A 23302-nucleotide genomic window follows, 5' to 3' on the forward strand; every position below is an offset into this window, starting at 1 on the left:
CCCTAAAATTATAGGATAAAAAATATTATAAAATATAATTTTTTAATAAAAACGTTGTTTTATAAGCGACTTGAAACTATGTAAAAAAATATTTTCAAAAAAATTTACACTTTTGAAATAATGAGTGTTGTTTTGAATCACTCAGTATATACAGGCATACAGCCATTGGAATAAATAAATTTTATATTTTTAAAAAAATAATGGGAAAGTTGCTATGTTCTAAGTAGTTTCGAGTGTAGTTAACCATTGAGTAGTTCACTATAATATATGAGTTAAATTATATTTTAATCAGAAATCGTTACATATAAGTTATAACAAATTATCTACTCAGGTTGGCCCCTATAATATTTCTAATAAAATGTATTAATTTTTTATATTACTAGGTATTAGTAATTAATTGTTCAATTACTATTTACTAATTAGTAGTTGGTATGTTGAACTAATATTACAGCCATAAATATCGCATAAGTATATTAATATAGTTATTAACTTAAACAGTTATACGTAAATATTGCGTACCATTGAACGGTGTGAGTGGGTTCCGGATATATAGATTAAATGTTAAAATTAGTATACATTTTTCTAATAACTAATATAATTGTGTGTTTAGTAAGTAATAATGTATAAAGCAAATGTCCTAAAAAAGTTGTGTAATTATAAAATAATATTGATAGATAGTAATATTAGGTATACCTAAGTTACCTAAATTATTTTATTATACCTATTACAATCTAGTTAGAATGTGTTTTTAACGATTTTATTTTAGTGTCCGATATGATTGAGGTGAAATTTATAAAATATTTTTTATTATTATTATTATTAATATTTATTTATCGTTAATTAATATACATACATTTATGTACCTAAATAAATATATATGTATTATTTATATTTGTATTAATATTTTTTATGGAACACATGCATTATTTATCAACTCACAGCTCCAAAATATATAACTTCATCCGCGCGTATTTGCAAGTTGCAACACGCACAATTTTTTCATATATCTTATGAAGTGATCTTAAAATACAAAGACAAAACATCATGCTTAAAGCACATAGGTCTAGTTTAATAATAAAAGAAAAGAATTATGCTAGTTTGCATAATTCTGTGAAATTTCGAATATACGCAATTATAGTTTAAGTAAACAAAAATTACAAAATATAAAACGAGGTATTTGTCAAGCAATATACATTTAACATTTAAATAAACTTCGATTATAGTATAGTCTATGAAACTTCGATTCCTACTGTCCACGCTGTGTCATTTTTTGGTACGTATCTTCGGGTTAGGCTATTCTTAATATTCACAGTATTCAGGGATCTGTCCAGACATCAGATAGTCAAAGTGTCACCGGTGATATTTACTCTCAAAAGTTAACCCACCCAGTACATTTTACCGAGGTAAAGATAAGGTAAGATTAATATTATAAATATCGTTAAAAAAATGAAATTAATTTATAAAATGAACAATACAATTATTATACAAGTACAAAAAGCATGAGAACTAATTATTTCTTACAACGTTTTTGTAGAATTTAAAAGTGGTTATTTTTATAGTTTTTTAGGGCACTGCTATTTTGCTAAAGCTCAATTATTAAAAACATAATTTTACCAGTTTAACATTTGTACCAAATTTAACACTTGCATGTAAAATGTACTACGTTGTACCTATACATTATAATTTGAAATACCGTAATACATCGAAACAGATGATAAATAAAAATCACGATTGCACTAACTCTTGTGGCACATTACTTACATAATCATATTACAAAACTATTATTTTATATAATATATATGAATATATTAAGTGCATGAGATGATATTAATTTCTATTATTGATTTTACACGGTGGCATTCGTGATTTGAGGTTTTGCATTTTCTTTGTGTGAGTTATACCCAATGGATATCCGTGATACCATATATATACCTATATAATATAATATTTTATTTTTTAATTTTTAAAATAAACTCACAAACTCACAAAATGGTTTTAGTTTTAGTCGGAACTACGCATTCAAAAACGCCGGATAAGAAAATAATGAAGAGTTTGCACTAACAAGTTTGCTTTAATCATCCAACTTACATATATTAATGGTAAAGACAAATTATACGGGGAATAACTTGTTAACAAGTAAACTCCACGAGGGTTGGTTTGAAAAACTGCCATGTGCGTAGGTTGTATAGGTACACACATATACATATACTATTGGTATATGAGTTTTATACCCGTATATGCATAATACTAAAGTAATAATAATAATCATCGTAATGTTAGTATAATAACAGTAGTTCTCCCTCATTCGTCCGTCATATCGTTAACTGCGTGGCCCATCTATACCTATCGTTCCAACATATCCTGGTCATGTCGATGTTTGATTTCCCGAGGGATCGCAGTTATCCCATTCATGTCAGCGTTCTGAAAAAGTTTCATTTCTCACGGGTTTGTCTATTGAAGAGGTGTCACCAATGTCATTTCCTTTTTCCACGGTTTTTTTTCTTTTTTTTTTCAAATTTTTTGTTCCAATCTTTCCGTAACAGTTAATATGTCCGCCCCGGTTCACCGGTATACACGGTCACAGTTCCACCGAGGAACTTATTGTACCGAAATGTCCCGTTAACGTAGCCTCGGGTTAAACCACATTCTCCATTGTTGGCTGTCAAAACCAACAATGACTTTTGAAAACACGCAATTTACCCACATCGATTGTACTCTTGTTAGCCACGGTCCAGACCAGTCGACCTCCGTATTATAGGCCACTATTATTTTAATGTTCGCGTATGATCGGAAATGTTCGAAAGTTGCCTCCCGTTCATCATGAACAAAGGGTACGGAAATATGTACACACAATATTTGGCTCCCATCTAGAGCCCAGCTGAATGTCAGAAAATTAATCATAATTCACTAATTCTGAAACGTTAACATTTTTTTTTACGGTTTTATTTTGTGGAGTAAAAAATAAAAATTGATATACTTAATATAATATTATTCCAACTATATAATTATTATTACAATCTATATGTCTATATACAATGATAATAGTTTCAACTTTTTATGTTAAATTAATTTTCCCGGTCTAAAATATTTTCCGTTAATTAAAAAAAATTGGCTGAAATTAAATTTTAAATAAATCATAACATTTCAGTATTATCTATCATGGCATTATCTTTACACTTATATACAACTACTGCAATTCTGGGTCTAATGCCTTTGGTTAGAGGTTTTACACATTATTCAAATACAATATTATTATTAAAATAGCTCAAAATATATTACATAATATTATTTCATATATTGGAGTCTTAAACATTTCAAATAGAAAACTAAGCCGCCAAGAAGGAAACGGAAGGAATCTGCTGCATAATAGGTGATGACCTATAGGTACATTGAGTAGGATGTATTACATTTTAATTCAAAGATAAATCATAGCATTCGGCTGGATGCTGCTATTTCTAAAGGTACGTAGTTCGTATTATATTATATATATTTGTATTTTAATTCAGTAGAGATAACTAATGTCTGCCGAAAATATTGCATTTGAATGTCAATAGTCCAAAGCCAATAATAATAATATTTAAGTAGACACTGTAGAATGGTGTGAATAGATTTGTCATGTAATAATAGCTTAGAATTAGCCTTAATATTTTTAAAATTGTATGGTGTATAGAAAATAATAATAATACACGTAATGGTGACAAGATTTTAAGTCACTATGATTAATATGGTTTGAATTACAAAAATGTAACTAAAGTCGTTTCAGAGGAAATCACAATTTTTCGATTCAATATCTAGTTTCGTAAAAATTAATATTGTAACTCAATATCCGTAAAATCGCCAATAGGTTACCTATAATATGTAGCTTACAATTTTCAAATGCTGTCATCTAACATGTGCTGCTACATATTATATTACATGTTCGAATAGTATAATATGTTGAAGGCCGTTATTTCAGCTCAATAAATGGAAGTGGTATTATTGAGTTTATATTTATTTTTAAAATTGTAAATATTTCGAATTTAACATTAATGAATTTGAAATATAAATAATAAAACATATAGTTACTGCAAGTGTGTTTTACAAGTAACTTTATCATACAGTCTTGCTGAATTGAAAAAAAAATGTATTATTATCTTTTTATTATAATAAATATTTGATGACCAGTTCGGCTGTAACGTTCAATATGAACACACGTACTTTGTATTATCTGGCTCCGTTATCGCCGCAGTGCGCTCATTAGTGTATACTATCGGTCGTTACCAAATAATAATGTCAACGAATAAAAACACTCAAAAAATTGGTTCAAATTATCCAAGTACACGCAACTTAAAACGTCATTTGTAGAATTCGTCTCTGTCACCTAATCAGAATGATAAAAAGTCCAAATTTTTTGTTTGACCAAATAAATTAGCCGTTCTCACCAATAACAATAACTGTGAAAATAGCAATGTTTCCACACCTTCAATCAGCTCTAAAGACGACTCCACTATGTTACCTCACACTGTTCAGGATTTTGATCCGCCGTCTCCGCCAATCTACATAAAAAACATTGCAAATTACTCCACCTTCAACTCTACTTTGACAAGTATTACCGGCCCAAACGTCTTTACTTGCAAGTCTTCGGCTTCTTACCCCATCGTTCAACCTTCAGGTCGTAATAGCTTCAACAAAATTGTCACTCACTTAAATGAAACTGACGCCAGTTTTCATTCATTTGCACCTCACTTCCAACGTCCCTACAAGGTCGTTATCAGAAATTTACACCCCTCGACCTTAGGTACCAATATTTCCTCCACTCTGGATGAATTAGGACATCAAGTAAAACACATTTACAACGCCTAAGACAAAAATAAACGTCCCTTTCCACTTTTTATTGTGGGGATCTACCCGAATGAAAAAAACGAGGACATTCACAATATTAAGTCGTTGCTTAATAGTTAATACCAAAGTGGTTATCGAAAACCCCACAAAAAGAGCAATAGCCTTTCACAATGTCATAAAGGCCAGGCGTTTGGCCATACGCAAAACTATTGCAACCACGCTTCCCGCTGCGTAAAATGTGGTGCGGAACATCATACCAACGAGTGCACCAAGGACCCGAAAAGTCTTGCCAAGTGTGCACTTTGCTCCGGGGACCATACTACAAACTTCAGGGGATGCCCAGTTTTCAAAAGAGCTCAAGAAAAAATAAGACCACCAAAAGCACCTCCAGCCAAAGTTCCAGAGTCAAACCATCATTCTAGTCCGAAATCTTACGTTGAAGCCACCAGGGTTCAAGATTAATCCACAGATCACACTTCCGTCATACTATCTAATTTTATTACTAACCTCAACTCTCTAATCAGTCCACTAATTACTCTCCTCTCCTCAGCTCTTAACGCACTAATCCCAAAAGTTTTCTTATTTCCATAGTTATTTTCGTAAAATTATCCTCATTATAACATAATAGTCTATACAAGGTTATTATACTTATAGTTTATACCTCACTAATGTTTAAATACCTATACCGATATTAAATCTTTGTAACTACCTAATTAAAATTAGGTAGTTATATTTCTTATCTCATGTTTATCCAATATGTAATAATATTATATAATAATTATTGAGCAATAAAAGTTTTAAACTGAATGCTAATAATAAAAAAAAAAATATTTGGTGACAATAATTTTCATAAAATTGCACATGATTTTGTTTTTCAATTGAAATAAATTTAAAGATAAATATCAATATAATTTAATATAAGTATTTACCTGCTGAATGACCATGTGGTTGTAGAATAGACGCAAGTCTTGGTTTATCTTCGTCCAGCATTACTACAGTTTCCGACCAGATGACGTGGTATATGTCACTTTGGCATTTAACCTTCAGCTTACCAGCAATTAAAACGTCGTATTCAATTGACGAGACAGTCTTAAATAATTGACCGGATGGCCTGACTGATGGTATTCTGATTATGCGACCATTTCCCAGCTAAAACAAAATTAATGCTTATGCTTTTTCAACTCAACTTTAAATTCGATATAATTCTGAAAACGTATATGCATTTCCATACAATATACATATCTAAATCATATTTTTTAAATTAAATTCTTCGATATAATTATTAAAAGTTTACATTTTTACGATATTACAGAAAAATATTATTAGGTACCTATAAGTATAGGATGTAAATGCAAAAATAATTGAGTAATTGTGTATACTATTAGAAAGTTAGAACTCTTTACTTCATCAAGATACGAATATCACCCCAGTGTCAGTGGCGGATACGGGGAGGTGAGAAGGGGCTTTTTTACTATAATATTTGGCTTAAAAAAGATAAATTAATTTTTAAAAATCTACCTCCCTTCTTTGGATGACTTCTGGATCTAATACTGTATCGCCATTACAAACATAGCCAAAAGCCTTGATTAAAAGAATAAATTTAAATAGTATCAGAAAATTCTAAGGTCACTATGTTTGAATGATGTTTATGAACTCAATTTGAAAGTGGTATATATTGACAGCAGTCATGATTGTTTATATTCAACGATCCAATTAATATTTTGTTATACAACTTATTCCACGAACTTGATGCTCTATTTCCTAAGATAATACCATTTGACAATATTACTTAAATAAATAAATACAATTTTGTTCTAGAACATTTTAATCATCTTTTATTGAATCTGAAAAATATTAAGCACCACCTATGAGTAGTAACTAGAAATTAAAATATATCATGATATGTTTTTGGGATGTTATATCTTATCTCATATGTTATAGGTCCAAACACAATTTTGTTCAAACTATATGGGGTCTAATAGATGTTGTCCAAGTAAGTTATGTACAAATTCTATTTTAAATTCGCATTCAACCTTCATAATACAACAAATACAAAATTAATCAAAGAGGGAGAGAACCTAACCTAGACTAGAACTATGAGCATTATAAAGAATGTAGGTAATGAAATTAGGATACTGTGACAACTGTACACAGAGGACCTAACAAATTAAAAATGCACAGCAGTTTACACGAAACTAAACAAATTTAGAATATAAATTGTATTGTGTTGAAAAATATTATGTTTTAGTTGTCAAGTTCAACTTCACTCAAACTGACATGAAAACAACCACAAAAAATAAAACACATCCACCAAAGTGGTGTAAACGCTAAAAATAACATTTATATTACAACCAATATGAAAGATAAATCACTAAAACCATAACAAAATATATACCGTAGAAACGTTTATTAGAAATCATACATATTGAATTATAGTAGTATAATAATACTTTTTATAACATTTTAAAAATAATGAAATAATTATTTGAGTGTGCAATATTATAATAATATAATCCTATGGTAGGTACTAATGTGTATAAATGTGTATAAATCAAAATATTACCTACATACATAGGTATCTACCAATTTTTCACTATTAACTGAAAAATAAAAAAAATTAGAATATATTTAAAATTAAACCCGATACCTACCTATATTTAATTTGGTAAATTGAATTGTATTGCATATTATATTATATTCCAATATAGGTACGTATTGCATTGGTATAAGTAGCTACTGTAAACTAAAAAAATTCAATTATTAAATTTGTTTCCCATTACCTATTGCTGAGTTAAAATAATAAAAAAAACTATAATTGCTGGTTTAATGTATACCTACATTACGTGTAGATAATATCTACTAAATAATCAATCTAACTATTTTCTGTCGGATAAATTAATCTAGGTACTGATCAAAAGAATCTTAATACAAAATAAGATGTTAATAGGCTTAGGTCCGGTTGCACAAAACTATATTGGTTCAATAAATAGTTATTGGTCCAATAAGTTGAGTTATTGAATCGATAAAAATTTTTACGTTGCACACTTGCACAAAGTTATTGAACCAATAAGTTATCGACCATTAGTCACTATTGATCCATAAATTTATAGGCCCGATTTTGGTCCAATAAGTTTTATTGGTTCAATAAAATAAAATTAATGAAACCTTATCAACATATCTTCTGTTATCAACATCTTTATATTATCACAAAATAATATTATCAAAATATTAATGAACCATAACCTTAAATAACTGAACCACTCTGAACCATTATGGTATGTGGGTCAAAATATAATAATATAAGAAATGATTTGTGCAACGATTTTTAATATTTATCTATCAATAAAATATTTTATCAAACCGATAAAACCTATAGAGCCAATAAGTTATAGGATCAATACATTTTTTTTTGTGCAACCGGCCCTTAATAAGAAAGCTTTTTATTTGAGAAAAAGAAAATATGTTTTTTTATCTTTATTTTTTACCTTATCATGAAAATTATTTCTTTCAAAATGCTAAATTTGGTTAAAATTGATACTCTGTTATATAGTTATAATATAATCTCACTACCATTATTCTGTAGTTCTACAAAGAGGAATAATGTTTCATTTTCTATTAAAATGTAGTGAAAATAATTTCAAGATAATTTTAAAACTGATTAATAAAGATGGCTATTTAATAAAAAAAAAAAATTATCTTCTTGAAGAATTTTAATATTTAAATACATACATCTTGATTCATAATAATCGTTAAAGAATAAAGCCGATGAATCAATTTTGTATATGTAACTTCGCATTCTTCCTTCAGATGTATATAGACTTATGAATAATAAAATAAATACCATATAGGTATGTTATCCACTTATCCAGTAAAATCTTTTCCACGGATGAATTTTACGTCAAACTAACTTCAAATTGTAATGTTATTTCCTTAAGAACTGATAACTTACATTTTCTATCATTTTAATTATGAACGGAGCAATGGATGTATATACTATACAATGTCGGGGAGTAACTTCTACTACTACTACTAATACTTTTTAGACTTTTAAATATGACAATAAAATAACACTTTATTATTACAAGTTCAAAAACAAAATAACTATAGGCACTGTCATAAGCTGCTTATTAGACCTACGACGAAGGCTGACTATCTTCTAAGTAATAGTAGATGCTCCACCCGTATTTATGCAAGTTCTAAAATTGACGTATGGTGGCGTGATCTCTATATTCTAATTTTACTTCCCTAATATTGTCGAATTGCATTATCGTGTGACTAGGTAAAACAACTTGTTGTTTTCACTTTTGATCCACGCTTCTTGTTATTTAGGCTTATTTTACATTGCATATTAATACCTACATTACCAATCATAAATTATACTAAATTTATAATTTATTCTACGTTACATTATTTAATATAGTATTATAGCTTTGGGTTTACTACAAATCTAAGATTTTAAAATCCAAATACAGAGACAGTACGTCATGGGGTGTATTGATTGTATATAAGTACTACGTTTTTCGTATACAATGGTATTATATCATTGAATTCAAATTTAATACCATCCTTTATATAGTGACCCATTTGAAACCTATGTACAGCAGAGTGACGTCCACTTATTTACCCACCTTTTTAGACATGATATTATATATGTTTCAAAATATTACTAATACTAAGAACAACTTGTGAGGAATATTGGATAACATTTTCAAGTGTTTAATATTAAATTTTAAAATTGTATCGTATTTAACAATAAAATATTTTGTAAATGTTTGTGCAACTTATTTCGAACTGCAGACGCTTTTAAATAAAAACTGTAGTTATGTATTTTTGATATTTATGACTTCTGAGGAATCTTGTATTACATTTTCTATATTGAAGAGAGACTTTCAAAGTATTTTTACTGTCATAGACTTATAAATATAATATAAATTCATAAGTTATTGGTATATGAATAAAACTGAATAAAGTTTTAAGGTCTAATTAGCTCTAATAAGATATTATTATGAGAAGCAAATGACATTGTACATAACCACATTTAAAAGGCAAAATGATTTTCAATACCTGAAAATGTGTTATGTGTTGTGCGTGTAATTGCTCAAGACAGAGAAAAGTGGCGAAATATTGTAGTGACGGCTAAAACTCTTAGAGAGTAGAATAGCCAATAGAAGAAGAAGAAGAAGAAGAAAATGTGTTATACAAAATTTACACATGGATATTAGTAAATATATTTTGTTAAGAAAGGGTTGTACTAAGGTAAAGTATTTTACGTGAGAAATACAATGTGGCTGATTATTAAATACAATTATTGCTATATTGTAGTTGGATAATTTTTGTATTTTCTTTTTTATTTATGACTCGTATATTTTTTTTAACGATTTATATTTATTGATAGACCTTGAGTTACATAATATATTAAAAAAATATAATTAATTTGCTTAACCTTGAATAAATATTGTTTAGTCTAATCACAAATCACAATATAATTAATAAAAAAGTTAAAATTTGTTTTATCTGATATTATCAAACAGATTTAAGACCATTGGGTATTGCACGCGGAAAAGAATAGGTTAAAAAGTACCCAATTTACATAAGCATAATACGTTTTAATTAAAATATCATTCTTTTGAATACATTTTGGAAAAACAATTAACGTACCAAAAAACGCCTGTAGGTTGTTTAATTATTTAATTATACTGGGAGTTGTGCGATAAGATGACATTGCCTTATGTCTACCTAGTCAAAGCTATATATTATATAATACATTTTGTAGTCTTAAAGAAGTTATAAAATCGGATAATAACAACGAAAAAAAACTTGGTATAAAACTAATTTTTTTTTTAAATTTTGTGTTTTTATTATATTATATTAAGTTTAAAAGATTTATTACATAATGTAGGGTATTATAGTAAACTTTGATTTGGTACAGTTACTATTTTTGCTACATAATTTTAATTATAATCAAATGTTATTGTACGCACCTCTTTATCATTTATGAACCAAGTGATATTTGCAGGTGGATTTGAGGGTGGCGATGAACAATTTGCTCTCAACTTCTCACCGAGTGAATACTGTGGCTTTTCAAGATGTAACTCTGGTTTGCCTTCCATTGTTCCTAAAATATAAATAATACAACTCTCATGTTATTTTGTTTACATAATAATGAAAAATTGGTACATTTGTTTATAGTTGGCCAACAAATGGTGTCTATACAATATAAATACAGTTTTTATGAATTGAAATATAAATATATATATAAAAAAATATTTTAAGTTAGATTGATTTTATAATAGAACGTTATTATATATTTATTTTATTTGTTTTTTTTTTAGAATATTTGTTAAAAAATTAACACATTGTATAGGTTTTTACACATTAATGTCAAGAACAGTTTGAACGTTACAATAATTAACAAAAATGTATTTATTCAAAAATTGCAATTATTATTTTATCAATTAATTAAATTTACTATAATTTTAAAATTGATAAATTTACATAAATAAATGTACAAACCATACCTATAAGAAATAAATAAGTTGAGGCGTTGTATATAATTCTGAATTTATTACCTAATACATTTTAGCGTTTATAGAGGAAAATAATAATTTAAATAAATTAAATTATTTATTTTTAATGTATAAAAGGGCTCAATATTTGTTTTAAGTTTGTTACGAGTTTTCTATGTTATAAATCTACGAGATTATACTGATACGTACGGACAACGTGCATCCAAGCAGCTACAATTTGTGTGTGAAATGTTGGCGCGTCTGCACTAACTTCACATCTGTACTTTCCATCCAATTCGGGCGTCACTTGTCTCAGCACCACTTGGTTTGGCCCTGATTCGCTGACCTTAAAAAAAAAAAAAAATATTTTTTACATTTTTGTAGTTTAATTAATTCACTCGAAAAAAGGTAGGTGTGTGAAAACTTGTGATGGCAACGAGCCACATGAAGTTTATCAGTTATTCCATTTGGCTGATTCTGAAAACGACTACACTACACTAATTACATATGCTAAACTTACGTCTACGTTTATGGTGGCCAAAGGGAACACTCTTGTGTGCGGCAACTCTTTAGGCACATAACGGAAAAATTCTCGACGGCCTTTATACCATTTGACCGTGTACAAAGCTTCTTGTTCTAAGTCATAGTCACATCGCAGTATGGCAGTAGTACCTTCTCTTATTGCTATTGGAACTTCAATGAAAACGTCCTTGAGGCATGTCGCCATACCTATAATACATTTAAAATTTAGATAATTTGTTACTTTTTAAGGTAAGATATTATATTATATAATTGGAGACTTGTTATAGATTTTTTTTATAATAAGAGTTTGATATAAAATACAGTCACGCCAAGAGGTAAGTACCATTAAATATTTCACGTTCTTGGACTGAAATAGGACTGGAATCAAAGTACCTACATATTTTGAGAAAAATTGTTAACACTTCCAGGACGCACATGCACAATACAATACACGTTTTTTAATATTAGCAAAGACAATTTATTTTCTAAGAATTCGGATAGACTATTTTTTTAAAACAATTTTTGTTTTTGTCTATTATACAAGATTGACAAATTAATAACAAGATGAAATTTATGAATAATCTAATAATCTTTTATCAACCCTGTAGTTTTTGTAATTTACTAATATTTTACTTATTTATTCTAATGAAAATCGATAATATACAAATTATTTCACAGTAACAAATGATTTATAAATAAATCTATATATTTACTATAATTTCCAGTTAAGGGGCCTGCACGTGACCTGTTTTTTTGTGCTCAAAAATATGCTTTACAGGAAAAACTCACGCCTTGTAAAGTGATCTGATTTCGATAAATTTTTTTTTTTTGAAAGCGAAACACTTCTTATAGGTAACTTGGATTTTCAAAAATTATATTTCTAAACCATATAATACGATTTTTAATATGACCAATTTTCACAAGATTTTGTTATTTTTATTATATTTGTTTTAAGCAATGAAATTAAAAATCAAAGTCCAATGCGCCCTATAGAAAATTATCCCCTTTCCAACAATCAAAAAATTATTAAATCAAACATCTCTACAATGAGTGAGAGTTTTTCCCGTAAAGCGTGTTTTGAAAATCACGCATATTATTTTTGGTCGGCGCTGCCGTTGACATGTGCGCACATGTTGCCCCTTATTATAAAGACACACGAACAGGCCCCTTAAAATAATATATACTTTATGTTCATTGTACACTATTTTACTAGTAATTATGTTTTAATGTAAAATGATTGAATACATTTCTTGTAAATATTTGCATAAAGTTTCAGACGTATCCAACAAGTATGTAATACATCGAAATAACCACAATAATAAAAACCAACTGAAACCCTTAAACAATATTTGCAAAGGGTAAAGTTATATTAGCTAAAGGTTGCTAATACTATTGTCCCTTGAGAGTATTGTGAATGTGCAAATATGTAAAACCGACAACAGTTTTGGCGAGATGCCCTAGTGTGTAGCAGTTCGCCGATTGACTGGGTTGCCAATTGGAGAGGAGAACCGTATGCTGCTTTGGGACTTGCAGTATTTTTGTTTTTTCAAAGTCTGTTTTCAAAATTGTTGTTTATTACTTCGTATTTATTAGAATTGTTTTCGTTTACTGTCGTTAAGTTGTTTGGTATTTTTTCAGCGAATCGGAAAGAGTGATCGACTGAGTTTTAATTTAAACATATTATATTTTCAGCGAAGCCAGTTAAAATATTTTAATATTTTAAATTTGGTAAAATATGTTTTTTAATTAAAAAATTTTTGTTGACATTTCATTACAGAAAGATATTATCAATTTTAATGAATAAAATAATTTTTTATTCAGTAAAACGCAATTTTAATTTCATGTAAAGGGCGATGATTGTAAAATTATGATTTTATTATGCATTTTTGTAATTAGTAATTAACGGGGTTAAAATGGTTGTTAAAATAAGTACTAAATAAGTTTATATAAGTACTGACTACTATGGTAGAATTTTAAAACTCATCACATCTATAGCGAGAAAAACTATAGCATTCCTTTTATTTACAAGAATAAATTCTAAATAATCGTAGTAACTTTACTTTGGTCGGCGAGAGAACCAGCCACGCACCGACTAAAACTGGTTCCCTCGTGCAACACCCTGCTATATGGGGAACCGATTCCGATAACAGGGTAGCGCGGGGGGGGGAGGTTATTGATTTTTAATTTGTATAAATTACTAAAATTTATAGTATGAATCGCTAACTTCAGAAAGGGGACAAATCCATTTTTATCAATTTTAATTGTATTATCATTTTACACTAACCACGTGTAAATACATCGTTTACTGCAGAAAAGAGACAAACCCATCCGTTGGAACATCTGAAAATGGTACTTGGAAAATATAACAGTTTACAACAGAAAAGGGACATGTTATGATTTCGTTTTTTGTCTTTCCTGAAAAGTTATAAAAAATGGACCTTTCCGTTTTCTGCAGTTGGCGATTTAGTTATTTTAATTATAATTTACAGAATAGAAATCTATGGATACATATTTATGTTTGGAAAATTATATAGGTAAGTATGCGTTTCAATAATTTAATATGCTATGAGACAATGAAAGTATGGAAAGAATCGTCTTGTGTAGGGTACTTCGGCATAGAATAAGTCGCTTTTGCGAATTCTTCTCAAGTGTATTGTTTTGTTTGTTGTTAAAAGATATATATTTTAAAAAGGAAACGTATTATTATAAAAAAAACTGAGTGGAGCTCATTTACTAATGAATAAATCACTTTTCTTTGTTGATAAAAATCTTTTACAATATTTTGTTGACATAAATATTTATAACTAAAATAATAATTTACTTTAGTAATTGCAAGTATTAAAGTTGTAAAATGCTTCCATTCTATAAAAAAATGTCTTAATTAATTTTACAAGATGAGGCTAAAAATTATACTGAAAGTATTGATCCGGAAGTTGATTTAAGGGTCATATCAGAAATTATGACACCTATTGGTAATTATCGGATGTAGCTGTAAGATAAGGATTGGCAGTTACCGCCACTGAGCCAGGTCTTTATATTTTCATCGTACAAAATAATAGTCATATCATTATTAATTATTATATATTAAATAAAAAAATGAAAAATATTCATTTCATTTAATAATATTGTTCCATAAAAAAGTGAGATACACAAATATTGTAGTTATCTCTTTAAAATTATATAATCAAAAAATATTTAATTTCTGACGCTATTAGCATGCTAAAAAATGACCAACATTTTGTTATAAAACAAACGTTTGTTTATTTTTATCAATTCTATTGCTTAGAATTTATCACGATCTTATCACAATTTACTGGAAAATTAAACAATTTATTACATAAAAAAAAAATACATAATTCAAGTATATTATAATATGAGAACAATTAAAATCTTAAAAAATGTTGTGTAAACATTTTTTAATTTAATTTTCATTAGCGTTGAAAAAAACAAAACAAATTATTGTAAAATCGTAAGCTTCACTAGTTCTCAAATTACGTAATAAAAAACAATCATATTTTTTCCATTTAAATAATGTAATAAATTTTAATGGATTTTAATATAAATTAATTTTATTGTCATTATTAATAATTTAGATACATATTTTTAATATTTATAATTTATAGTTGTTATTATTTGTATCATAGAATATAATCAACCATAACACTATTTTTTTTTTCAATTGATGAGTGTTTTAGACTAAACAATGAATAAAATAAAACGCTTGTTAGCTCGTCTTGCACAATACGTAATGTTTTTGAAAGGACCCAGAATCCAGATAACAATTTTAATTATTAGCATCTTCTTATAATAAAAACATTAAAACATTTTGCTGTCTGACTTCTTACTCCTAAGCAATGATAGCTTGTATTATATTGGATTATATTTTAATGTATTATACTAGTTGGTTGGATTGGTTTTAGTAATACATATAAATATACTAAATTGCATAATTTTAAAAAATATTATCACAGAACAGCCTACACTTGACATACGAAACGGTAATTAGTTGGACTGGTTAGATTATTTTTACACGTGCAGATTTCAAAAAAATTCGGGTTGAAATGTAATTACGTCAAATTTACATGAGTTGAAATAATGTACGTATGCGTCTTGAGTGTAACTGACCACATCCATTAGACTAGCGTCCAAATTACAGCGGTAAAATGACACGATACCGTGTAGTACTTACCGAAAATCATTTGGGACCAAACTAGTACACTACCTGTACTCTATAGTCATCCTTAGTCTCGGGGACCCAAATTGGATTCAATGATATTAAAAATACCTAACTATAAATTTACCTACATTATAATCGTCTTTTAATTCACGGTCAGTTAACCATCTAACAATAAATTTAAATTATTTTCCCTTCAGTTAATGATGTAACTATAAATAAATGCCAATTAGTTAAAACAAAACTGGTAGCTCGTTAGTTTTTTTCAAGCAACAATTAATCGAAGAATTGTTATGAAAAAAAAAACCATGTTAGGTTAGAAAAAACACACTGATTTACATAGGTTATTTTAGGACACTTTAAAGGGCTTGTCAACTTATTGATAACCCACAAACGAAAATACTTTACAATAAAAAAATTATAGTTTGGAATAATATAAATGTTATAATAAACACTTTTTAAAAATAAACTTTAAGTTAAAAATTATGTGCATAGAGAACTTATGGTAAGTATCTTATAATTTTTAGTGGGATGGCTGCTCCTATACATTTTTTCATGTACCAAATCATATTATCAAGTATCAAGGAGTTTGGCTCTCTGCGTGGGTGCCGTATTAGTCAAAAAAGCATATAATACGAAATAATAAATCATAATTAATATACTATCAAGTATTATTTCAAGTATAATTTCTCGAAAAAATTAAAAAAAATTAAAAGTGGTAAGAATATAAGGGCACACATGACCAATAACGCAACAAATATTCACAAAGCATGAATACCCCCATTTTTTCGTTAAATAATGAAATTATTCAAATTCTGATTTTTAGAATTTTTAAATATACCTACTCAAATATCGTTTTTTTTAATTTTTGATTTTTTTTGGAAAACTTAAAGAGTTTCCTGTGGCGACTTTAACTTCTGTTTTTCACTTTTTTAAATAGGAACTCCCCCTTTTGAATATAATTTATTTACCAGATAATTTTTCTGAAAATGTTTATGTATCAAAATCAAAATTTAAACAAGTAGTATTTGAGTTATTTAATTTTGTCTATTAATGATAATAGATTCATGATAATTGGTTTGGAAGATTTGGGGATTATGGCGATTTAAAAATGTTGGTGACTAATATTAATTTATCAACATTGATTGTTTGTAAAAAAAGGTCCAAGTAAAAGAAATAATAAACCCAATATTTTTTATACTGTAAAACCACTTTTAACTTTTAAGGTCTATTATCCTTAGAATAAAAATTTTAATAACTGAGAAACTACTCGTTCGAATTTTGAATTGGGTATATCGACATTTTCAAAAAAATATCAACTAAATAATTTACAGTAAAGGTAGGTGGGGAGGGTTCTCGTTCGAAAAACAGACATTTGTATAGCTACACAACACTCCTTAATTAAGTGGTACAAACAGTTTCAAGAATTTCAAAATATGGTCTTTAAATATATTTAAAGATCCAAAAATAAGATGTTGAATAACTGAATTTTTAAAGAAAAAAGGGGGTGTGCATGGCTTATGAACCACTATATGTATATTCACTAACTGGTACGATAATCATACACAAGGTATATCATAGCGATTTGTGATCCTTGTGTGCATACGATGTCAAGTACATGGGTCGATGGATATATATAAAATTATCAATATATCATAGTCGTTAATTGGCACGGAATTTTTCTATCGGTGGACTGAGACTTTGCTATAATAACGTATATTTAATTAATTGATTTTTGTTTTTATTTATAAATAAAAATTATTATATTTATTTTTTATTTTCAATATAAAATACGTATGTCCATATGCATAGTTATTTTTTGTGACACGTGCATTGACTATGTATACAGGCATAAGTATTATAGCCTATAGGAATACACTGTCTCCGCTCAGAATCGTTTTTATTATTACTACCTATTTATTTACTATTAACATAAATTAGTTTTTCTTCGAACACAATTATTTATTATTGAATTCAAATTTAATACATCAATAATCACACTTTACAGTAATATACTTAATGATGCGGTGCACTCAAGACCAATATTATATAGCAAAGCAACTTTCCGGGTTTTTTGTGTGTGAATGCTTCAAAAGTTGTATAATATGTATAGCACCTTGACGTATAGAAAATTCAACATAAATTAATATCTTTCACCTAAATGCTAACACATGGAGAAAGGCTTGGTTTCGAGAAAAAAACTTTAATATTATTTTTGAGCTTTTCTCTCTAAATAGTATCTAAGAATTTATGATATAATTATTGTAGATTTAATTTTACAGTTTTCTTCTAATTTTTTCATGCAATTTTAATTAAATTTGAAGATTTAATTTTGAATATAAAATTTTGCATTATCATGATACGTTTTTGAAGAAATTTTTGCAAACTAGTTCTCAGCCACCATCATTTATCTCCTAAATAATTTTTTTTAGTTTTATTTTGTTTTTTATTGATTGGTAAACCAAAATTAAGAAATTAGCTAATTTATGATTTATAACAATTCATCGAACAAAGAAACGTTGTTTTTTAGAATAAAACAATTCCTATGAAACAATGACTATACTGTAGTAGACAGTAGTAGTAATTACAATTTGTAATACCATTTACTACTCACCCAGACGTCGATGTATTGAATTTGCATATACAACGCGCCGGCTAACTAATATTAAATTACCAATAATATTATAACAATACCCAACAAAAACCACTCCGGGAAAAAAATCACCCAGTATAAAATACTGAAATACACGAATTTAAAAGTTCTGATATCATTTTAAAGGTAGCTAAGTCCTTGAACAATAGATATCATTTATGTTAAAATAATCTGGCAAAAAATGTATAATAAAATCAAGCTAAGTTCAATTTTTTAGCAGATTATTTTAACATAAATGATGTCTATTGTTCAAAGACTTACCCACCTTTAAAATTACACCACAACTTTTAGAGCCATTTTTTTTATACTTAGCGTTTTTTTTTTACTCAGCGTATGGCGGAGTGTTTTTGTTGGAATATCACTAATTTGTATTTGATGCCTTATTATTTCTGGAAGATATTGGTTTTACAATGATGGTTTTTTGTTTTTGTTTTTTTTTGTTTATTGGCTACCATAGGTGTAGGATAGTGCATTGTAAGGCGGGTCACAGGAAATATTATCTAATAAATTGTTGAAAATACACTATAATAATTTCTAATTAAATTGGCTATAACTCTGTCGATATTGTTCAAACGTTTTGAAAACTACACCACGCATTTCTACATAAAATGTCCAATTAGATTAATGTATTTTAAAACTTAATTATTTTACTACAAATTTCTTAGGCTTTCTCAAGAAATTTATTTCGTAAATCGTGTTGATTGCTGTAATATTATGGTCCACAATATTCATATATTAACAGAAAATATAAACATAAGCCATTTTGAAAATTTTGCCATCTACTAAAGACACTTCAACTATGATAATATAAATTATTTTATTTAATACATTAATTAACCATTTTTTTTTTTTAAATTTTTGAATGACATGCTTTTGAATGAAATATTTATTTATTTATATTTTTATTTGACATAAACAATCTATACTATTTTTAGCACAATAAGTTTATATGATATAAGTAAAAATAGAATATTATGAATGTTGTGAATAAGCAGTTAGTGGCTCTTGGCTAATGATTGAATGAAATATAAACGTATTATTTTTATAGTAGGTATGCAATTTACATTATATTTAATCAATGTTAAAAACTTATAGACTGTAATAATAATATTTTAACATTCATTTTATAATTACCATAAATTCCACAGGAATAGAATCGAATTTATATTTTATTTTAATAGAATAACACTATATTATAACAAAAATAATGCTGAACACTTGTTGATTTTAATTAACAAAAGCATACCATAACGGTAAAATAATTTATGTAAATACAATATTTATATGATATAGTTAATCATTCAAAAATTATGTTATTCAATTCTTATAAGCCTTAGATTACTTATATATTGTTGTCTATTCATAAATATTTTGATATTGTATATAATAATTTGCCTTTAATAAAGGTATATTTCTTTTAAAGTCATAGGTAAAATATATCAAATGTTGTTTTTTAAGTTTTATTATAATTGTTTATACAGAGAAACTTTAAAGAAATATAATAAAAAATATGGTCTTATAAATAAATGAATGTTTAATAAATAGGTTTTAAAAATTGTTAATATTTTCTATTATAACAATACACCACAATTTGTTTTAAGTTCTTCTTATTAATCATGTTAACACTTATTATTATTTATGCTAGGTATATGATCTGGTTGATTTGGTTACATTTTCATTCCAATCATTCATAGAATTTACTATACATAACGTCTTATGAATTATGATGTTCATGAAAATAAACAAATTTTTAAATCATCGAAAACGAATACCCTGACCCATATTCATCACATTAAAACGCTGGTACGGTATTAAAAAGTTTGCCTGGTAAGAGTTCTTTTATGAAAAATGATAAAACCGAAGGCGGTGTACGTTGACACTAAAAAGTCTTCAAACGACATTCGGCTGTTGATAAGTTGACAATTTCTTAATTAGCCTCTACAGATGATTTATGACATTGGTTTTCATATTTATACATATTAAGTATAGTTTTTTTCAACTCGAACAAAATGTCGGAAAGATTTTTTAAACATATTTTTAATTTAAAACTAAAGAAAACTTTAAGCGATTCTTATCTAAAGTAGTGTATATTATAGAATATTGTGTATATATTATAAAACAAAATGATGTGAACACTAATCGATTTGATCTATCCTATAAACTGTTAGTATAAATTGAGTTGGAGATTTAATGAATGTCTGAATTTGTATTGTATACCTATGCCTTTGTTTTGATAACATAAGTACTCAAATAGTTAAATATATTGTATAAATTAAATAGTGTACTCTATCGTTTGTTTTAGGACTACCTATTGACTAAGTTTAGTTTACATAATTCAGTTATCATGTTCACTGAATTCGTGTTTTGAAATTGTCAAGGAGGTATTTCTTAATTGGAATAGAAATCCTTGCAACAATTAGCAACTAAACCATTTTATTAGATGACAAATTTAATTTATAAAATCTCAGCAGTTTAATTATTTATTATTTAAAGAGGATTTACATTTTTTTTCCCCGTAATCTTTATCTGAATAATATGTGTAATACGTTAAAATATTAAAATTACAGTATAAGCAAAGTTGTACATATTTAATAATAATAATATGGTCCACGAACATATTATGTATGTGCATACGGAATCGTATATAACGAATATAGTATACAACGATGATAAAATTGTCTATTGTCTTATAGAAACGATGATTTTACGTATTTTGGTGAATTTTCTTTAAATTTTAATCATCATTTTCAATGTTGGTCATGTATGTGGTACCTATGGCAATCCTAATTTACGTTTAAAGTTTATTTATATAATATTGTATTATAATATTCATGTATATGTATTTCATTCGTGAAGTCCGTCTTAACTTACGTGATTTCAGCACTAAAATTAATCCATAGTCTATAATATATAAATTTTAAATATATATTATTAATTACTATAATTAGTATACACCTATACAATTATGCAAGTTGGTCACTCACGGGGAGTAAATGGATCTGATATTCTCTATGGATGTCATTATTAAGTTAGTATTTTTTAGTTGATTATGAATTCTTCGGTTTATGTCACAGACACAGTGCCCTAAAGTGTCAGTGTAAAAATCTACGTTTATCTTGATTTTAATATCAATATTATAGCCCCACATGAAATCTACAGTACGATAATAATTTTAATATTAATATTAATATCACAAATGATATTATTACAATAAGGAAATGTATAATATACTATATAATTGAAATCATGTTTACCTTTATCAAAATGCAACAGATTGATAGACAATGATGGTAAATTACAAATTATAATAAACTACGTCACTAATCGAAGACATCAATCAACAAATCAATTATAATACACTCCAACGTATACATAATTAAGAAACCGATCAATTGGCATACTCCCCTCATTTGTCTCACTACTTACCAAATCAATTAGTTCACTTAAACTTTCGATAACGCCTTCGACAAAAGATCGATAATAACCAAAAGAAAATAAAGTTTAAAAGCATTCTATAACATACATTTAACAAGCTTAGTTATTTCACAATCAATACCTTTCAGTACTTAACTTAAAGATTTTAATTTCAGAGATTGCAATTGTATTACTTATTCGATCGCAGTATAAACAAAATTCGTTTAAACCATAAAAAAAAGTCAAAAACAACTAATCTTTGAACAGGTTTCCTGACACTATTATCATTGCTATCATAATTAATGGCACAATGTTTATTTATTTGTACATTATAATAACAAACCATAGAAATTCAATTCAAAGAGTATAACGAACATAGTAACCATAAAACCCCAAAAGATTAATCCTATCCTAAAAAATCTGTCTTCAGAAAATTGAAAGTGAGAAACACTTCACAAAGAAGTAATTGAATCATATTATACTGTAATTCAAGTAATATACTAGAAAATACACACCAAAATAACAACCTCTCTATAGCTACTAAACTGTTTCTTACGAACCCAGTACATAAGCAAGGCTATCATTAAAATAATATGTAGGTACTTTATAAAGTGTACATTAATAAGTTACAGTATCCAATAACCGGTAAAGTATCATCCAAGCATTTGGTTGCTGTTTTAATATCATGGCATCACACTTAACTTATTGCATACATTTCACACCTTCATTTAAACAAATATTTAAAGTATCAACATACAATTGAGATGTATGACACTTTATAGCTTATGGAAACAATACACAATATAGATGAACGGTAAATTTGTTTTTAAAATATTCTGTCCAATACCACTTCGTAAACATACAAAAAAAAATAAGGAGTAACTAACAACGAACAAATCAAACGCCGCAATAGCGTAAATGTACATGCATACCTATTTGCATACAATAATTTAATTGTATGAAAATCAACATAAAAAAATAGTAGAATATCTTTATATCCAAACCTTATACATATGCTATAATATAGACACCTCATACTAATTAAATTTGATTGTGTACAGATTACAGACATTGTATCACTTAAAATACATCATCCTGGATTCAACTTTAATTATACCAAATAAGTGAACTCGTACTCAAAATAAATCATTTCATTCGCTCATAATAATATAAAAATAGTAGTAATTGGTTACCTTTTAATTTCCACGAGTC

The 23302-nt window shown here is 27.3% G+C and overlaps 1 protein-coding gene across 1 annotated transcript in view; it reads right to left on the bottom strand.

Moving 5' to 3' along the window:
- LOC100165071 overlaps nucleotides 1-23302 on the bottom strand; it is a 118987-nt gene that overhangs the window by 5972 nt on the left and 89713 nt on the right. The window contains exons 2-5 of the mRNA XM_029490980.1: nucleotides 11848-12056; nucleotides 11538-11673; nucleotides 10803-10936; nucleotides 5751-5970 (exon numbers count right to left, since the gene is read on the bottom strand). Of these exons, the coding sequence (XP_029346840.1) occupies nucleotides 5751-5970; nucleotides 10803-10936; nucleotides 11538-11673; nucleotides 11848-12056 (699 nt within the window). The remainder of the gene's footprint in view (nucleotides 1-5750; nucleotides 5971-10802; nucleotides 10937-11537; nucleotides 11674-11847; nucleotides 12057-23302) is intronic.

This window comes from Acyrthosiphon pisum, chromosome A2 (genome assembly GCF_005508785.2).
Source record: "Acyrthosiphon pisum isolate AL4f chromosome A2, pea_aphid_22Mar2018_4r6ur, whole genome shotgun sequence".
Taxonomy (NCBI): domain Eukaryota; kingdom Metazoa; phylum Arthropoda; class Insecta; order Hemiptera; family Aphididae; genus Acyrthosiphon; species Acyrthosiphon pisum.